The 21,278-nt window shown below is 40.2% G+C and overlaps 1 protein-coding gene across 8 annotated transcripts in view; it reads right to left on the bottom strand.

The window, feature by feature from the left end:
- ASAP1 (ArfGAP with SH3 domain, ankyrin repeat and PH domain 1) overlaps positions 1-21,278 on the bottom strand; it is a 165,311-nt gene that overhangs the window by 4,991 nt on the left and 139,042 nt on the right. For 6 of the 8 annotated variants that reach the window (XM_044450439.1, XM_044450440.1, XM_044450444.1 and 3 more), the window contains 11 exons: positions 19,968-20,154; positions 19,532-19,617; positions 18,215-18,330; positions 17,303-17,370; positions 15,096-15,203; positions 13,940-14,171; positions 10,349-10,519; positions 4,835-4,901; positions 4,173-4,231; positions 2,627-3,132; positions 1,074-1,196 (listed from right to left, as the gene is read on the bottom strand). In XM_044450439.1, coding sequence (XP_044306374.1) covers positions 1,074-1,196; positions 2,627-3,132; positions 4,173-4,231; positions 4,835-4,901; positions 10,349-10,519; positions 13,940-14,171; positions 15,096-15,203; positions 17,303-17,370; positions 18,215-18,330; positions 19,532-19,617; positions 19,968-20,154 — 1,723 coding nt within the window. The remainder of the gene's footprint in view (positions 1-1,073; positions 1,197-2,626; positions 3,133-4,172; positions 4,232-4,834; positions 4,902-10,348; positions 10,520-13,939; positions 14,172-15,095; positions 15,204-17,302; positions 17,371-18,214; positions 18,331-19,531; positions 19,618-19,967; positions 20,155-21,278) is intronic. The other 2 variants (XM_044450446.1, XM_044450445.1) reach the window with 1 other exon arrangement.

The following is a 21,278-nucleotide window of genomic DNA, read 5'->3' on the forward strand; positions in this document are numbered from 1 at the left end:
TGTGTGTGTGTGTGTGTGTGTGTGTGTGTGTGTGTGTGTGTGTGTATTAAAAAGCAGGTTATGAAAAGGTGCTTATTTATTTAAGTTCTTTTAAAAAGAGGGAGTGGGAAGAGTGCAAGGCTGCACCTGCTCCAGAATAGGGCTTGCCTTCACTTGGGATACAATGTATTATTTTAGGCATGCCAAAGACTTGCACAAATACATAGAAACAGAGACGCAAAGCAAGTCAGAAGGGGCCTCCCAGGCCATCTAGTCTGACCCCCGGCTCCAGCCAGCTCTGTTCACGACATGCCTACCACGTGCATGCCCAGCCTATCCTTGAACACCCTCACTGATGGGGCCTCAACCACCTCCCCTGGAAGCCCATTCCACACCCTCAGGGTCCTAACTGTCCCTGGGAAGTACTTCCTGGCAACCAACTGAAAATAGAGAGGAGCATTTTCCTCTGAGCAACAGATATGTATCATGGTAGTAGCTTCTTGAAACTTTCAGAAAGCACTTTGCATATGACATTTCTGTTCTAGGAATACATGCACATGGACTATGCAAAACTACCAATGTTCTTTGGAGTTTGGCCTAAATGTTCCTATCTTGTTATCACACCAAGAGACTTCAGCTGTGATGATCGGGTAATGTTTTTGGTTGATCCATCATTGCTCTCGTTTTGGGCAAGACCTTGCACACTGCAACGCAGTCTTCAGCAGCTGCGCGGTGCAGTGTTCTGCTGCACCAGGGCAGCACAGGGCTTGTGATCCTGTGTAAATGCTCCTTTTGCCTTACACAAGTGATCTAGAATCAAGGCATCTGAATGCATGTCCTGCTCCAATGGCAAAATGTACATGGATTATCACGGAGCTGCACTTGATGCTTAAATGATAGACTGGCAAGTATACGAAGATTTTGATTAATGTCATTTGTTACAGTGCGTTTAAACCACATGCTAACTCAAGTTCTCTAGAATACAATTTATAATATTATGTATGTGAAAACTATTGCTTTGCTGTGAAATAAAGTGTTATGCGATGTTTGAACTGTTGTGTGATTGATTCCTCCACCTCCCAAAAGATACATACCCACCACTCTTGGTCCTCTTCACCTGTTACAATAATAACTTCACCTTCAACAAATGTAAGCTCATCGTCATTATCTGCCTGGCAATCATAGATTGTCTTCACTCTTCTGATTTTGTTCTTGCCCTTCAAAAATAAAAAACATTAGAAGACAGAAAATAATTCTATAACTGTACTTTTTAGTGGGTAAGATAAATCCAGTGAGTACTGAATTATATGTGTACCTAAAATAAACCCTGTTTCAAGTATCATAAGGGCCTCCTGAGCCATCTAGTCCGACTCCCAGCATAAGCCAGCTCTGCTCATGTGATCCCCAACATGTGGTTGTCCAAATTTTCCTTGAGTGGCCTCACGGATGGGGTCTCCACCATCTCCATTCCACATTCTAGGGGTCCTAACTGCCTAGAAGCACTTCCTGACATCCAATCTAAAGCCTGGTTCCTTTAGCTTTGCCCCCTGGATCTTGTCCTTCCTTCCACCATAGGGGAGAACAGGTCACAACCCTCTACCTTGTGATACCCCTTCACATACCTGCAAGTTGCTGTAAGATCCCCTTGGAGTCTCCTCCAAACTGAAAAGTCCAGTTCTCGCAATCTCATTTCATATGGCATCCCTGCCACCAATCCAGCTATCATCCCTGTGATCCTGCACTGAACTGCTTCTAACCTTGCTATGTCCCTCTTGTAATGTGAAGCCCAGAAATGGACACAGTACTCCAGTTGTGGGTGCACCAGAGTCTTACAGAGTGGCACCAGCACATTTCACAGCTTCTAAAATCTTGCATTTTACAAGGAGGAAAGCAGGCACTACAGCATCAGCTCCTCCTTTGGTGGATGGATGTGGCCAGATTGGTCTCCCTGTTGCCAATATATTCTCTTGGAAAACAGGAAGTGCAGTCTCTCAATGGGTGGGACAAATAAGGCTGCAGTGGGCTGCACTTCATGTTTTGGGGCAGCTGTGAGCTGCCATTAAGGAAGGTAGGCTCTTGCAAGTATGGAGGGTTAAAGCAAACTCAATGCAAATACTCCTCACTGGCCCACTGTGCTCCAGTGCTGGATGAGGCCAGGGTTGCCCTTCACCTGTACAGGATGTTCATCCTGGGAGCAACCTCTCAGTGTCCTTCCTTGTCTGCTATCAATAGGCGAGAACCTTCAGTTCTCTGCACTCAAGCTAGTTGAGTTAAATATCTCAGAGTCTGGGGAGGGGGGAACAGTTATTCACCTCTTAATCAAAACTGCTAACAAAAATGCACATTTTAGCATTAATAATTGGAAATATTAAATTTATATTAAAGTATAGTTTCAACAGATATTTAGTGATAGTAGCATAGGTAGTTTCACCACCACCACCACCAGGCACAGTAGAACATTTATATCAACATGTGGGACAAAAATCACCAAAAAAGCTGTTCTCTCCAAGCATCTTCGCCACAAACATCCAATTCTCCTTAGCATTTTTTGGTTCACGTAACACTATTAGACTTTAAAAACCCCACATTAGCTTGACAGCGGAAATACATTCCTGCTGCAATGTAACAACAGAAAATGTCTACTTACCATGTTTATTTTTCTAGGAAGTGGCACTGGGGTCTCTGGCAGTGCATGCGTGACATCATTGGAATCTTCAGATGATTGTTTTTGGATGGTCTCTTTAGAATGAACCTTTGGGGAAAGATCCACGGAGTGAGATTTTTGATTTGCCTCTGAGGACTGAGACTTTGATGATACTTCTCCACCTGGTGTTTTAACCAAAGAATCTCCCAGCTGAGGCTTTGGGGGAAGGTCCTTCATTTGTGGTTTTGGAGGTAAGTCCGCAAGTTGTGGTTTTGGTGGCAGATCTCCTAATTGAGGCTTTGGGGGTAATTCTCCTGGCTTTGGGGGTAAATCTCCAATCTGAGGTTTCTGGGATAGTTCCAGAGGCTGAGGCTTTGGGGGTAAATCCCCAGGCTGTGGTTTCTGTGGCAGATCAATAGAAAGTGAAGACGATTTCTGAAAGATTTCAGAATGTTGACTGGATTTATCTACTGAAGGGAGATGAATGGTTTCTATTTTTCTTAGTGCCACTGAAATAGAAAGTAAACACAATGAGATGAATTTCAGATAAACCTCTGTTTCCCCACCCTTCTCTAAGAAAAACCCCCCACCCACTTTTCTTTCCCATTCTGTGGCTTCCGCTTACATCTGATGCCACTGTTTGGCTATTCCAGGTATGTGCCCTGACTGGTGACCAGCTGGAAACATTATATGCATTCAGCCTCTAAAACACAGTCCTACTTAATGCAAGGAAAGAGAAATGCCTACATATGGCCTTCTCAGTCAGTCTTCTAGATAAAGAGACATGTACAACACTGGACAGTACTTTTGCAACCACATTCCTGGTTCATACCTCTCCCCAGCACTGAAGCATCTTAACTTGAACAAAGGACCCCAAGATTAGGCAAGTCCATTATGGCAGGAGAGAAATACTGGGTTTGGAAAAATCTGTGTCTGAGTTTTCAAAGCAATTGGTTGGGTTCAGACACCACAACAAGCCATGATGTGTGTGTTTACCTTTGTTGGTCTGTTGTGTAGTCTGAACCCAGTCATAACATTTCACCATGGTAAGTCTGATCTTTAAACCATGATAAGAAAGAATGGTTTGTTTTATGATTGCTCTGTACCACCATGGCCTGTTAAGCTGTTTGAACTAAGGAATATGGTTTCCACATTCCTGGTATGCAACTAACACAGATTCCCCTGGAAAGACTGGCAACCATAGGAGCCACTCCAGCCATCCAGCCTCTATGGGCAGACCAATGAGGAAAGGAGGGTGACATAGTCATGGAGTGATGCAGCTTGGGATAAATTTCAGGTTCACATGTCATGTGAGCTGTGAGTAGGGAGAGTGGAAACCATGATAACCTAGAAACCATTTGATCATCTGTTGAGTAAATCATACTAAAGCTAAACTGTGAAACATGCTATACATACAGGGTTAACTGTCATGTTGAATGAATCCAACAGTTCTGTCAGTTCACATTAGATAATTCTAGGCTTAATGGTCCAATGACCTGATTCAGTTTAAAGCAGCTTGGCTCACATGTATATTTTAAATAACCCTTACCTTTTTGAGGTAGTTTTGGAAGAACTCTTGGGCCCAGTGCAGTTTTAGCAGTTCCGGTGCTGATGTATAAACACACAAGAGGTTAGAATTGTAGAATGAAAGATCCAAATGGAATTTAGAGTCCAGACATCAATATTACCAAAATAAACATTTTTCACAGAACAGACTATAAATTTTCAGACTGTTACTAAATCAAATAAATGCTGCTTATCTGCATATAGTGGTTCAACTCTGCCAGTATTCTACAAAAATAATTGGTTGTATCCTGGCAGAATAAAACTAGTATCAGTAAATAAGCAGTATTTTTTAAATTGAGTACAAATATATTAACATCACAGTTATGAGGTCTATTTAGTTCATATACATTTGTTTTGTGTGCTTTCAATATAAGCAACAATTAAATAAGTCCCGTACCCCTTCCCCTCATGAGGGATTCATCATATAAAAGACAGGAAGGAGAATGCAGATACAGCCACTGGGCTTTGTACTACACACCCTGTCCTTGTCTCTAGAAAAGCAAAAGAATGGCAGTGCTATCAAAGCAGCTAAGTTCTACTACAATATGAAGAAATTGCTTTCTTGTGGTCTAGCCACATCTGCATTAATAGGCTTGCATGGCTAGGATATTTACAGTGACTTTACAAAGGTATTAAAAGGCCTACCCTGATTGTTGAGACATCCCCTCAAACTTGTTTGCAGTCTTTGTAGCTGGTGGACCCAAGTCATTACCTAAAGATTAAAAAATATTAGACATTGCTATTTTTTTTAATTTAAAATGAAAAGACAGACAGTAACTGAGATAAAAGGTGATTTTCCTAAAACCTACAGGGATTTGTACCTACATTTTAAACACATGTAATATCTAAGGTCTGAGACAGCACCAATAATTTATAATATAACTTCCCATGAAATGATAGTTTCAGCAATTAAAATTAGCCTGGTGGTAATGGATGAATGTCTAAAATGAAACAGTAATTCAATTACTTACAATTTACACTGGGTCTACACAATTCTATTGACTACATCAGTGTTCATCATACATGAAATGTGCATGCATGCACATCTGTGTTTGTGGATTGGATATGAAGAAAGTTTTGTACTTGTGTTTGTGCTATGAAGAAAGTTGTACAACAGTTAAAACCTTTTTTATATTTCGCCACAATTTCATCAAAGTAAGGAACACTATTTCTCTAGGTTTCTCTGAACTAATGATTTCAAATAGTTCACAAAATTGATCCATGAAGCAGAATATTCTTGAATTTTACCTCCACGAAGCACTAGTCATATTGTACAGGCTTCAGAAGGGCTAAAGCATTGCAAGCCATGGTCATATTGTACAGGTATGTACAGGCTAAAGCACAAGAATCCAACTAGTCCAGAATTCTATAAGGAGCTGGCCACCAAAGATCCACAAGCGCAACAGCACCCTGCTGCCCAAATTCTGGTCAATACAAAGCATAGTACTTTTGATCCTGGAGGAAGCATATAGTTATCAGGACCAGCAGCCCCTCATAGTCTTCTCCTCTGATTTGTCTATCACACTTTTAAAGCCATTCAGATTGGTAGCAATCTCCACATTTTGTGCAAGTGAATTCCATAGTCTGACTACATGCTGCATGAGGCAGTACTTCCTTTTGCTGTCCCAAATCTGTCACCAATTAGCCTTATGGGATGATCCCATTGGGTCTAGTATTTTGAGTGAGGAAGAAAAAATGTCTCCCTATTCACTTTCTACACAAAAGGCCTAATTTTGAACAGCTCTATCTTGTCTGCCCTTACTTGCCTTTTCTTAGCTAAAAAATCCTAGTTGTTGCAACCTTTCTTCACAGAGGAGTTCCTTCAGCCCCATGATCATTTTAATTGTGCTTTCGGTACTTTTTCCAACTCGAAATTATACTTTTTAGGTACAGTTACAAGAACTGTATTTTTATTATGATAACTTCATGGATTTTTTTATAGGGGAAGTACGATCATAGCAGAACAGGAACATACATGTATCCACCATATGGGAACATTCAGGTGACATTTATTTATTTAAAACATTTCTATGCCGCCCCATCGCAACAAAGCCTCGGGGCGGCTCACAACACATAAATAAATGCAGAAGTAATAAAATAAATAAATACTAAAATTATACAATAAATAACACCCCCCATGGGGACATGGGGATAACTAAAGCCAGTCATTATTACAGTTCTGCTATTTTTTTTCCTTCTCCATCTCAAGATCACCCTGAACATTCTGATCTCATCACCAACCTCTTTGCCTTATTTAGCTTCTCCAGGTCAGTAGCACTGGCTTCAAAGGAACAAACCTGTGCTATGAAAGCCAGAATCTCAGTATGCCAAGCACACACCCATGACTCCTGTACAGTTGGCAGATAACTGTATATGGGACACTTAGTACAAAGACTGAATAATCCCACACCCCAGTTTTTTTTCCTGCTATTGGAGTTTATTTATTTGGAAAGCTAAGTTGTTTACCTGGAAAAGGTGGGGAGTTTATATATAGCTTTATTTATTCATTTATCTATAGTTACTTAACTAAAAGAAAGCTGAGTTGATTGCCTGGGCTTTCACTTCCTGTTGCTAAACTCACACAGGGTGCTTAATTTCTTTGTGTGCTTATGCTTTGTCAATGGGATTGAGTTGCTTTCTTACTGGGGCTCCTCATGCTTGGAGAAAGAGACTATTCAGAGGTTATTAAAAATTCTCACTGTTTTAGTGAAAACCTGTAATTCTGCCAATTTCTTTCACTACAAAGCATGCAATATGCCCCCAAAAGAGTTATTTATTTGTATCAGGAGATGTATTGATAGCAAGACACTCAACTTCTTATGATTAATTAAATGGGGCCCTAAAAATTCAAGTCAATCACTTAAAATATTTAATGACAAACTCACATAGAACATAGATGTAAATATTTTGCATTCTATCCAAACGTGTCATTTCACTGTCAGAAAGAAGTTCTAGGAAGGGGCAATCCCCAGAAGCCTCGGAGCAGATTTTCAGGCAGTCCCAGGGAAAGGGGGAAAGACCCATTACTCCAGCATACTTCTAGTACAATGCTAGATGCAACCCTTTGTGCAAGCTGGGCTTCAGATGGCAACATTGATTCGATCAAGGAAGATGCCTATATGAACCTATATAATTGTTGTAACATGATAAAATGAGAACTGTGCTCCTTGGTAGCTGTCCCCTTGCCTCAGGTTTCCTGAAGGTATGAACTCTCCCTGAACCAACACTCTCTTCATCTGAGAAGCCAACAACAACCATCAGAAAGGGAAGGAGTAGACCAGCTTAGCCAAAATGAATGGAAGGATCAAGGCCATTATAAATGCTCTGACTGCATCAAAAATGGCAGGAAGAACAGAGGCTATCTGGCAACAAAGACAACCTTTAGGAGAAAAGCCAAAGCAAAGAAAAGCCCAGAAAGTTTGGGATCAGAAAGACACAGAGGTGAAGAATGAATCAACTCCCATTCCAATACCCCAATTATATCCAGCTTATTTTAATTTTCATATCCTTGCCTGCTCCTCTAGGGGGCAATGTTGTGAGTCAAAAGGTTTGTCGTTGTCTTGGAATTTTCAGCTCTTCTGTGCTGCATTTCTCAGAGGAACATGGGACCTCCCCCCCCCCCCAACCATCTTTTCTTCTACGTTATAAAATTATTAAACGTTAGGCAACAAAAGGCCTGGATGAATGTCATTTCAACTGGAAGTTGAGAGCCCAGTATAAATTTGGCCACCTACACAAGCTATTCCAGGGTCCTGTTCCAAGTTTGCCACCTTCCCTGATTCAAGTCCAGAGAAAACCTGCTAGAGTAGGCAACTTTAGTTTAGATTTCAATGTTTATAAATAATGCCAGGAACAACTGAAAATATCAAGGACTGCGCAAATGGCAAACACAGGTAAAAAACAAACGGACAAACAAATAACAAAAAAGAAACAACAGAAAACAAAACCAGAAATTAATCAGTCGTATCAGATGGGATTTAATTCAAGAAAGCAGCAAAGTTGCCAACATTTTAAACATATTTTAACCTTTCTGTCTGAGGTTACATGCTGGCAGTAGTGGGGTGAAAGCCAAAAGCATGCTGTTCCCCCTCCTTCCCCAGCTCGCTTTGTCACCCTCTGCCTATACCACTGCACCCAAAGAGGTGCCAGGGGAGGGACAGAATGTTCTTGGCAAAGTTTTGAATTTACAGCTTGTAAATTGGCTTTTCAAATAGGCCAAAGGCTACATGAAACACAAGGGTTGCAGAATGCCTATCTCTATTCTAATAGTTTAAAGCACAGCACTCAAGGAAATGTGATTTTAGTTTTGTTTTCACATCTTTAGTCCTCCCCTCAAGCAGACTGAACTGTTTTATTCCCTTGCCAACAGTTTCAAAATGTATGCATGTGTCAGTTTTGTTGTAACTGCAATACAGTTGCCAGCTTTCTGAAAATGCTGCTTAACTCAGAGATGACCCAACACAGAGATGCAAGGCCAAGATACAAATTGCAAGCAACACAATATACCAAACTACAAACAATCTCAGTAAATAAAACCAGACTAAGCACAGGTCTTTCCATTTGTCATGCAACAGCTGTTGACTCACTAACAACAAACACAATGCAAAGCACAAAACATGGCTGTGCCGGATAGAAAAATAACTCAACTCCAAAATATTGTAGTTCTGTTGCCAGCTCTACCATAGACTCAGAATCTGTTTTAGTTTTTATCTTTTGTATTATTTGTCGCTACAAATAAGCTTCTCTGCCTTGGCAGAAAGCAGGATATAAAAACAAATAAGCAGCATTACTGCAACAAGTCAGTAATCTCTGTGCCTCAATGAGGAAGTTTTGTATGCCCACCTGCTGCTTAGTGACCTGGTTTGCATGTACCACAGTCTATGTTTAAACAAGCCATGGGTTGCTGTGTATCAATCAGAAGTCCCACTTCTAATTAACAACCTATGAGCCATCTGTAGCTTGCTGACTATGACATGGAAACCTGGACTGGTCATTTAGGGCTAATACATGATTTGTTATTGGGTTAACCACTGGGCCGTTCAGGCCCCAAACAAGCCACCTATCCAGGTTCGCATGTCAAGCTTAACAACACATGGATTTTTCAGGAATATATTTTTAAGTGGAAGTGTTCTCTCCCACAGGCAGCCCATGAGTTGCCTAACAAAAGGATGCTGTTACATATGCACTAGTCCTGTGTGTACAGAAATATTTTTCTTATCATGTTTCATCTACTTTTATGCATTTGACTCTTGAACCTGTAATAGCTGATTGCCAGCTTAATTTTGAAGTATAAGCTGACAGAAAAATCCCCATCCACATGAAGCTGTTAATAGCTTTGGAATTCTACTCTTCAATTTGCTTTAAAGTAATATCCCCATTTAATTATTTTCAGAGATGCTGTACAGTCCCTCTTATTTTCCTAAATTCTAAACACAAATATTTTTCACCAATTTAAATTATAGAGGATTTTCCAAAGGTATCACCACTTTTAACTTTTAAAGTTCAATCAACTTTTAGAACTAAAATGGAAGTGTTTAAGAACAGTCCTGCCTGGAAAACTTAATGTACGGAAATATCACACTGGAACAAATTGTTTAGCTGAAGAAAAGTTTAGGGAAAGCACCAGGAAAAATGTAGGTAGAAGTCTTTGTACTGATCCAGGAAAAAATAACACAGAAGACCAGACCTAGCAGCTGGAATTTTAAATGTGTACTTAGAAGTCATTTTCTCAAATCAGGTATCACATCCAACCATGGTTTGCACTAATCGTATGAGGAACTAGAACTATAGTTTCAGCATCCAAATGTATAAGAAAAACTTGATTTAGAACTTCTTGTATCTGCTCAGCAGTCTTTTTTCTGGAAGTAGGACCTCTGGAGGTGAAGTGATGCTCTGCCAATTCGGGCATCATGCCCAACTGCAGCAAAAATCATATTCCCAAACTTCAAACCGTAATTCTGGATTCTGGTTTGCTGGCTAACAGTGTTATTCATATAAACATTCCACCAAATCATAATCAAACTTCCTTAGCCAGAGTTTGAAGAGATGGCTGAATGGAGTCATTATGACTACCTCAGTATAAACCCCAGAAAAACACGCACAATTACTTATATATTTCCCACTCTGAGATTTATCTTTATTTAGTATTTCAAAACTCACCCCAAGGAATTTGGCCCTTATTCTGGGGTCCATGAGGTAGTGGGCTTGGTGGGTCAGAGAGGGTTCTTTTGTGTCCAGGGGGTGGGGGAGGGGGCCTCTTCTTAGATAGAGTGGAGCTGCCACTAGTGGTTTGAGTGCTTAAAGGGAGGGTTGAAGGAGGGCCAGATGGACCTGCAAAATCAAACAAACATCTTCTTACAAACACAAGGATGGGTTAAAACCAAAGAACTCAAAATTAGACCATAGTAGACAATAAAGGTTAACAAAGGACTGAAAAACAAGAAGCCATTCCAAACATTAGTAAGATTAACAACATTCACATTTCATTATTAGCTGTTCCAGAAAATACAAGTACTTTGATTGGAACAGTGCATGTTACACAGAGAATCAGAAAGAAGCTGCTGCAAAGGAATTAGAGTTTAATATTTAGACACAGCAGGCAGTGCTTCAACTACTTAACCATTATGAGTAATGTCAGTTCTGCTTATTTCAGTGGGTCTACTCCATGACTAAATCTGTGTCTAATCTTATGTTTTTGACATTTGGGTATTTCAGTTATAAAAATATGGCCAAGGTTTAGTTATTTCATTTCTATACCACTCAATAGCTGAAGCTGTCTGAGTTGTTTACAACAGCTCATAAAACTATGTGATAAATAACAATTTATTAATTTCCAAAATAAAAACAAAACAAAAAACCAAAACCAAAACCAAAGCAAAGAAACAACAAACAAAAAAAAACCCAGCCAAAACAACATATGATAGAGGGTAGAGCTATAAAATATTTGGGACAAGTAGTATCCTTAAGCCCTTGAATATCCTTGCATGTCTTTAAAGGCCTTGGCAGAGAGGGGCATCATAGCCTGACACTGAAAGGATGACCAAGTTGGCATTGGGCAGGCCTCAGTGGAGAGAGCATTCCAAAGCTGGGAGAAGATTCTCCTGCTTGTTGCTGCCCTGACCTTCTCTAAGGCATTGGAAGTTGAATGTAGTATCCAGACAGACTGCAGCTGGGATAAGCACTCCATTAAGTATTGCAGTGCCAAACTGTGTAGAGGCTTTAGAGTTTAGAAACCTTGAATCAACCTCAGAAACATGCAAGTACTGGTAATATGTTCAGATCTACTACTCTTGGTTATTAGTCTGGCTGCCACATGTTGCACAAATTACAGCATCTGAAGTGTTTTCAAGGACAGCCCCATGAAGAGTGCATTATAGTAAACTAACCAGAGATCACCAGACCATATATTACTGAATCCAGGCTATATCTCTGTATACTTAGAGGCATAGCTGAGCCACCATCCAGAGCTGGAAGATGGTACTTCATGCCACTAAGGCTACCTGAGCCTCAAGTGACAAAGATGGTTCCAAGAAAAACTCTCAAACTATTAGCCTGCCCCTTCAAGGGGAGAACAACTTCATCCAGAACAGGTTGAACACCCTCCAACTGTTCAAAGGAACTGCTGACTAACAGCATCTCAGTCTTATCTAGTCTAGCTTCAGTTAGCCCTCGTCCAGTTCATTGTCATGGTCAGGCACCAGTTTAGTACATTCACAGCCTCTACTGACAGGGATGAAAATGAGAAACAGAGCTATATGTCATCAGTATACTGAAAGCAACACAATCCAAAATTCTGGTTGATCTCACTCAATGGTTTCAAGTGGTTGTCAAATAGCATGGGGGACAGAACAAACCTCTGAGGAATCCATGGGATTGAACAATATTTCCAAAGCCAGTCCTTCAAGTGGAAGCAGAATCATTGCAATGTAGCAACCCCATTCCCAACACAGTCTTTCCAGAAGGATACTGTCAATGGATTAAAAGCTGCCAAGAGATCCAGGAGTTATCAACAGGGTCACATTCCCCATGTCTTTCTTTCAGCACAGGTCATCATATAGGGTAACCAAAGTTGTTTCTGTGCCAAAACCTGGCCTGAATCCTGACTGAAATGGATCTAGGTAATAATTTCATCCAAGAGGATGTGGAGCTGGTTGGCCATGACCTGCTCAAGAACCTTGCCCACAAAAGGAACATTTGCAACCAGCCTAAGTTTTTCTGGGTTCAGAGAGAATTTCTTCAAGAATGGCCTCACCAACTATCTCTTTCAAGGCCCCAGGGGACAACTCTCTCTCCTAAGGAGATGTAGACCACCTCTCCGGTCCCGTTGGTTTTTAACTCCTTGCTGGCTTTTATAAGCTAGTAGGGGCAAGGATACAGATGTGATTGCACAAACTATCCAAATACCTTATCAACGCCCTGAGCAATGCCAAAAGAAACTCATCCAAGAAAACTGGGCCAGAATGTGGTTACCTGTTTTGACTGCTATAAATATGGAGTCTAATTTTTCAGAGATGCAGGAAACTTTTTCACAGAAATGTCCAATAAAAATATTACAGAGGGCCTCTGACAGGCCTAGGATGTCCTTAGGGCCAATATGTAACAGGCTCCAAATGACCATAAACAATTCTTCAGGGGGCAGATTGAAAATTGAACAAAGCAGTGAAATGCTATTTCTCTGCTGCCTCACTGCCCCGAATATGCCTGAAGGTAGGAACATACCAGGGTACAACTGCATGTGCTGATAGCACTGCCCACCCCCATCTGCACTCAAGCCATCTCCCGTTTTGTTTGATCACTTTCATCTCTGGAGTGTATGCTCTACACAGCAGAGAGGGTGATCAGAAGTTATTGTATCGACTGCCCAGGTCATTGCTGTGTTCCACAGCTTGACCAGGGCTGTAGAATTAAGCAGTATATCTCAAACAGTTAAATCTATCAGGATCATTTATGAAAGGCTGCTAAATGTTCCATGTGTGAAGAAGGACCAGAGTTGCTGAGATTAGGGCCTGCTAGTCTCATGCCAGCACATCCCATGCAGTAAAAATAATGGATACACTCCCTAGCAGAAGAACTGATAGTGTGGTTTAAATGCTAGGAAAATGGGATATTTCGCAGAGCAGAAAGTAACTGTGGATAAATGGATAAAAGCAATAACAACTTAAAACACAAATGCATATTTATTGTATTAAATTACAAATACAGTACAATGATATTCAGGCTACAGAAACCTCTGGGGAAATGCTCAGTTTTCTAGAGAATAAAATTGAGCTAAAAGATCCTAGGAAATAGAAAGGTATTCATCTAGTGTTGAAAAATTTTACCAAGCAATCCAATAAAGTATTCCAGAGCCAATATGCCACACCAAGCAGACTCTGTCTGTGGTCTACGAACACCGAAGGCAGGGGAACCTAAAGAATATGGTTCACAATGCACCCAGGTCTAAGCAGTAATTAACACTTTCGCTCAAATGCTGTTCAATTGCATTTAGGCTTCAGTACAGATACAATTGCATCACGACTAAAGAGACCCAAATACATTATATGAAGGTTTGGCTACAAGTTCTGAAGCTATTAGCAGTTTTCTTCTTTCATATTTTTCAGATCAAGTCTCTACAAATAATTATGATGAACACTGTCAAATATAATCTTTTCAAAAAGCTAAACATAGGAGTAAGATTATGGAAGTGAAGAAAAAACCCAGTTAATTACCAAGGGTCACAATAAAGTGTCGCAACAGTGTTTAACATCATACCTTTGCCAGCATTTCTAGGAGGAAGTGGAGGGGCATCTGCTGCTGTTGGAGAAGTTGCAGAGTCTACACTTGCAGAGACAAAAATCTGATTGGGAAAGGCTCCATAGGAAAGTCTCTGTTTGTCCCTTGGAGTGCTAAGACCAGGCAGAGCCATTTTGTCTTGAGGAGAAATACTGGAAGAATGACAAAAGCTCTGAGGTCTTGGAGTACGCTCTTTCTTTATTGGACTAGGCTGTGGGAAAATTCAACATGCTTATTATAATATGTACTATTCAGTTCTTTAAAAGATAATGCAGATGAAAGACAAGCAATTACTAAAGAAATACTTTGAGTACTCTAGTTTCCTACAGTTAACAGAAGTAAGATGAATTTCAAATGAAGAGCCTGGCGAAAAATAGGTTCATGTACAAGTTGCTGACACATAAATGGACCTCCTTGTGCAATCAAGAACTTCCTGATTCACTTCAACGGCACCTACAACATTGCATTATGCATCTGTTATGTGGATACATGGAAGGTCCATAAATCTCATGGATGTTAGGACCAAAGGAAAGAAAAGCCTTTATGCAGCATGCAACTATAAAAAGCATTTGTTCACAAATGCATTGTAATTATTTAGTGGAACTTAAACAGATTAGTGACACCCAGAGACTAACAGCAGGAGACATGATGCCGGCCTTTTTTTCATAGGTAAAAAATAGAGTGAATAGTTTGCATCAAATCCTTTGATTAGAGAAATATCAGGAGGTGCTTAATCCTCTCCTCATTTGTCATGTCTCTGCCCCAGCTTAGAGCTGCATAGGAGTAGGGCAGAGGGTGTATCAAGGCATATATCAGGACATCAGCAGCAGTGTTCCAAGCAAGCTTCAGTGTTCAAGGCAAGCATTACCAGCCACTAGTTACATTTTTTGTACTAATCTCACAAATATTTGAGAAAAAGTGAATGCACAATTGATGTGATTTAAATATTACATTATGTAGAATTGTTTAACAGAATACTTTAACAATATCAAGTGTATAGTTCCCTTCCTATGATTATATTTAAGATCCCTAATCCAGAGATTAGGGTGGAGTGATGGGAGTACTGAGTGTGCAATCACCCCTCAAACCTGACCCCTCAGAAGTGGAACACTTCTGATCCAAAACTGCTCTTTACCTTGTCATCCAAGTCATCATCACTTTCATCCATTTCTTCTTGTCGAAGATTCCACTCATACTCTACATGTACATGTGGATTTAATTTTCCTGCTTTGGCCTGAGAAAGCTGAAGACACAAAATTTAGAACTGTTACTCCAATATCTATTAGAAAAGGTTTATTTTCTGTTTCCAAGGAAAGCTTTACCATATTATAGTTTTGTTCCTGTAAAGCACTATGGAGCACTTTCCCATGAGTGATGAAGCCAGAATGGCATCTACTGATTGATGGAATGGAGGTCCACTCAGCTTGTCAAGTGCCAACCAGTTCAGCATGGAGTCCTTTTCCCTTCAGCCAAGACTCATGATGCTTTACTGGCCTCTGAGACCAACCAAACAAGAGAATTTTGATTGCCAGCACAGCTAAATAAGACAGCCCAGAGAGTGCTTTTGGCAGGTTAAAGGTATGGTGGCACTCCCTGCATATACATTAGGATGGCATGGAAGACCTAGCTCCAGAGGTGGTGGCAGCCTGCTTCGTCCTGCTCAAGATCTGTGAGCTGAAGGGAGATATGCTCCAACCTGTTTGCACCAGAGGCAAAAACTATGCTGTTTTTGTTGATGGCTGGGAAAAGGAGTACCCCCAGTGGTTTCCCACAGATCTGAGGGCCAAGGCTTCAACTTGTGAAAAATATCAAGAGTGGATCTGAAACACACGAGTACCATACATAAAGACTTGCAGCCACAGACATGTCTTTCTTAGGAGTGGAGGAGTAGCTTTTGTTTCTCATTCTAACATAGAAACACCCTCAAGTATAAGCAGCCCCTTGCTCCTCCCTATCAACTTGCTTCCTTATAAACATGGGTAAGTAATATAAAACAAGCCAGTGCACCCTCTCTAAGCTGCCCATATATCCCCCACTTGAATATCCACCCCCTGCCTATACCCACCTGCAATATAGCCATCTGTTTCCTCTAAACATCTCTGTAGTCATTTCCTATAAGCAGCCCCAAGTGCTTCCCCAGTGAGACTTCATTTTTGTGGCTGTTGCATTTTCATAATTTTCTCAGTAAATATTTCTTTGGTCTAACAGTCAGCCTTTGCACTATTTTAGGGGGAGTTCAGAGGTAGCTACAGGAAGAATAAGAGGCAATGTTGAGCAAAATCCTCTTCTCCAGCAGAGGAGAAAGAGTGGCCAAGGATGGGCAGCCAGATGTTACAGCACAAACCTCGAGCTGGGGAATTGGAGGAAAAATGAGCAGAAAAAGTTGTTCTTATGAACAGGCACTTGGCAGTTTGAACCAAAGCTGCTGCTTCTATGGCAGCAGAGAAAGGGAAGGAGAACAGATAGACAGCAGGCCCAACGGAAACCTCAAGCTGGGGGACTGAAGCAACAAGAAAACTTTGGCATTTTTATTAAGGGGCACTTGGCAGCCACCAAGGTATTGGGTCAGGAAGAATGTTGGTAGGCAGGGGAGCCAACAAAGGCAAAACATTCCCAGACTGGACAGTGTGGTATTTGGTAAAATGCTGCTGATGTGGCAATGGGTCGAAGAATCATGTGATGTTGATTCTGCTACTGAGACACCAAGGGTGCATTCTGCCACTGGCCACTGGATTGAGGGGGAAGGAGGGGCAGAAGAAATCCATGAGAAGTTTAATGTTTGCTAGGTGCTCCTGCAAGCAACCCAGAATAGACAGCCTATTAACCCTGATGGGTTAGTAGTGTTGCCAGGAGATATAAAGAGTGGTTTAATGCAGCCTTTGGAGAAACGTAGAGGAGAAGAAACAGAGGGCTAAGAAAAGCTGAAAAGGTCTGCTGTGTCAAGTGAAGCGGCCCTACACTAATGTAAGAAGCTTGTATATCTTCATGGTTTTAAAAAATGAAAATTCAAATTCTATGGTTGTACAAGATATAAAAACTTGGCTCCAGTCTCAAAAGGGTCAGTGACCTAACAGAAGCTGCTACTCACAGAAGATGGAGGAGAAATTATTTTTGCCAGTTCTCGTTCCCCATTCTGTACTATCTCCTGTACTGTTCAATCCGCTGAGCAGTTTTTTGAAGGGCACTAGCTGAAAATCACTTCTCCCCTTCTTCTTACTAGCAACTCTACTAATGGGATTGCTGAACATGAGCCATGAATGTTGTATTTCTCTGCACAGCTAGTGGAATTTTCAAAACCCTTCCTTGCTCCGTCCCATAATTGCAACCATTTTGTTTTCTTACCAAATCTTCACACTGAATAGCTTTCAGTCTTTTTGCTGTGTCCAGAGCTGTCTCTCCAGTATGGTTTACTATAAAGTTTAAACATGAAATTAGCTAATTAGTCAAACTAAACTCAAACATGTTAAAATTAAATTCAGTATTCTGAAAAACTAAAGAAGTAAATTAAATAAATATCAAACTATTGATAAGTACACCAAAAGTGATCTGGGAGAACAATCGCTCCCATTGATCAATTAAATCAATTCAGGAATATGAAAAATAATCCAGTTCGCAATTAAGGAACATTATTTTGGCTGGTCAGCTGCTGGGATTCATTACTTCTCTACTGCAAGGAAAGTAGATGTGTGTAATGGTTAGCAGCTAAGATCAGGCTTTCTTGGGTACTAGAAGCTAAGGAATGTTGTGGAGAGGCTGGATCTTCCTAGATTCTGGAAACACATCCTATGTTGAGAATACTACCCTGACACCCCACCCTTACATCTCAGTTGTAAATCTCTAAATTCATTAATTTTCATTAAAAAGGCTTTAAGTACTCTGAAGGAACATAAATAAAAATTGACCTTATAAATGTTGCCCTGAATTTTCATTATCTAGAAAAGCAGGAATAATATGTCATTTCATTTTAATGAGTTAATATCAAAGGCAGTAATAGCTGAGATATATTATCAAAGGTATATTTGAAATATGACCAGAATGCAAATCAGGAATCAAAAGATTTGCACTAAGGAATATTTTTAATTAGCTGAGAAAGATTTCTAATTAGTTCTAGTCTGTGTCTAACTTGAAACATTTCCATTCCAGTCACCTGTGCATTTTCTTGCATTTAATTCTAATGGCCCTGTTTAAAGAATATTTCTTTAATTTTTTTGTATGGAATACAGAAAAATATTCCAAACAGACAGGCTGACTCACCTATATCTATTGCTGGCTTGCCCTTCAAAAGCAATTTCAAACATTCAGGCTTATTATATATACTGCAGTAGTGCAGAACTGTATTCCCCAATGCTGTCTGTTTATCCAGGTTTCCACTAAAAATCAAAGTAAAGAACAGTATTAGTGTGTCATAACAAATAGTTTATATTGTGTTTGCAGAGCATATGCCCGTAAGTGCACATGCATGAATTATTTTATTCTATACTAACGTTATATAAACATTTATAACTAGGCAAGATAAAGAAATATCAACATTATATTCTGACAGTTGGAAGAGTTTGAGGTACTCCAGTAATAGCCATCCTATCCCCCTATTTCAGTTGGAATCTCTTTCTATCATCCAGGATTTCTACCGGATGCAACATTATGGCAGAGCATCTTTTGTCTACCCCCTCTACCACCAGTTTGACAAACATGCATGTGTCTTATCCATAAATATGAGGACAAGAAAACTACATCAGCTGCAAGAAAATGGTCAAGAACCTTGTGGTGGTGGCAGAATGAGGATTCAAGGTTGCTCCGATCCACAGTGTTGCAGCAGTTAGATGCTGGATACTGGGGCCATGTCAGAAGAATGCAAGAGGCTGTGACCAGTGCATGTATGAAAATGTGCACTCACATCGGGGAAAAAATATACATCCCAACTTCGTATCTACATTGACTGACACACTGTTAATTCGGTTACCAACCCAGAAAGAAATCTTGCAACTGTGGTAAACTGCTCACTGAGAGGTCAAATAAGGGTTGTATTACTACTACCCACCTCCGTGTGACACCCACTCACATACCTGTATGTCGCCAACAGATCCCCTCTGAGCCTCCTCTTCTCCAGGCTGAAAAGACCCAGCTCCCTCAGTCTTGCCTCATACGGCCTTCCCTGAAAATCTGCCACCAATCTTGTGCCCCTACACTGCACTGACTCTAACCTGGCTTTATCCTTCCTGTAACGAGGGGCCCAAAACTGAACATAATACTCCAGTTGTGGGCACATCAGAGTCATATAGAGTGTAAGTAATACCTCTCTTGATCTAGAAGCCATGCTTCTAGCTACGCAACCAAGGGTGGTGTTCACCCTCTTGATCACTGTAACAAACTGCTGACTCATGTTTAGCCTGCAAGTCAACCAGCAGCCCAAGATTAGATGGGTCTAGAAAGACTTTCATTACATTTTATTTATTATAGAATAGTATCAATATTCTTAATTCAAAGGCTTGGGATCGCAGATTAGATTTTCAAAGTCTGAAAGAAACTGAGTTACTTCTTACACCTCAGGATACAAGCAAATATAGCCTTTACCAGTTTTGTACAAGGAAGTCAACCAGATGGAGTGAGGTTTGGTCAGCAGTCCGGACTGCCAAATGAAGAGCTGTTTCCCCTGGCTCCTAAAGATAGAAGAAAGAGATTTGTATGAAGGACCCTAGAGTATTTTTCTCTGGATATAAGTGCTATGCTGCAGGGTGAAAGATTTTTCTCAGGCAAAATACATCCAAGACGTTCAGTTATTTATTAACTTAAAACAAAACACAAACAGCCTAAGTAGATAAAATTGGCCACCAGTCTCATATGCACACAAGCAAAATAGCATAAATTGCCTCTTGGAGAAGGATTATGTAGTACAATAGCAGCTGTGTCACTGTGAACTACCCATTAATCATTATCTGTCTTCTCTTTCTAGGCTTCAGGGCTTTCTTATTACAGTTATATCTTTGGGCTCACTTGTCTGATGTCTTACCTGTCCAGGCTCCAGCAATGGCTCCATTAGCTCAACCCCTTCTGCATAGACTTGAATTAGTGCAAGTAAATCCCTGGATTTAACAGCCTCAAGTAGTTCATTTAGTTTAGCTGATGCAGATGCACAAGACTTTCTGGAAAACTTGTGATCTACATATTTAGCAGTAATAAATTCTTTACGTGCAGTCCTGAAAATGGAAAAAAAATTACTAGAAGCACCATAATAGCAGATTACTTTTCAATAAATCATCAGATTCCATTTAACATTTGAGGTCACAGATTAAATTTAAAGAATGAAAAAGGAACCCATTTGAAGAACAAGTCAGTGATCATTTGCTCACCTATTTTCCTAATCTGCTTTCACCATGAGACCTCTAAATTAGAAAATATCCTCCCCTCCCAAGGTTAAGCTTTTAAATAAAACAAGTATCCAATTTTTGTTTTATGTAGAAATGCAAATACCAATTCACAGATGTAACTGGAAGTTTTATCTGCATATTAAGTTACATATTAAAACCCTGAGATAACCAGTTTGTATTTTAAAGTATATTTTCAAACACTCAGAGCTATGAAGAAACTCCATAGAAGATAATTGTATGAAGCACCTTTGGCAACAGTTCCCAATTATACCAGTGCAGAAATAATTAACCCACAGGATCCATCATATGCCTCTCTTCAAGCCTAGACTGTAAAAGGAACCTATAATTGTCCCAGCATCATATAGAAAGGAATAGTTTGGGATTGTCGGAACAGCTAAGCATAAAGGACTACTGGGGGTGGGGGGAGGTAGAATGACTAAGAATGAGAGAGTGCAGAACCATAAAATGATCAGAACAAGGCCAATCAAGTGTTGGAGACTAGAGGATGGTCCTTTTAGGGAATTCAAAGCAGACATTTTTTCCAGGCCTAAAGCAGTGTCGTATTCAGAAACAAAGTCCCGCAATCAAGGAAGAATGTGGTTGAAATCATGAGACACCATAAAGTGTGACCTACTAGATGAAGTTTGGTCGCTTTTTTGAGTGAGCTATTAAAAGTATTAACTTGTAGAGCCCTGTATAAAAGTTTTATATTTTACTTTTCACAAATCATTCAAAATGATCAATGTTACAAAACAGTTTTACAAAAAGATATTCCAGAGCAAGAGGTTCTGCAGCATAAATGAAACATTACAAATGTAGTACAAGACTGCTTAAGAAAATTGTGTCCTGCATGGCCACTCTTTTTCTAACAGGTAAAGAAAATAAAAAACTGACCCAAGCTTCTAAGGGCACATTCAATTGCCTACTTGCAAATATGTAACTGTAAGACACAC

The sequence above is a fragment of the Varanus komodoensis genome, unplaced genomic scaffold (genome assembly GCF_004798865.1).
Source record: "Varanus komodoensis strain SLA01 unplaced genomic scaffold, ASM479886v1 scaffold66, whole genome shotgun sequence".
Classification (NCBI taxonomy): Eukaryota; Metazoa; Chordata; class Lepidosauria; order Squamata; family Varanidae; genus Varanus; species Varanus komodoensis.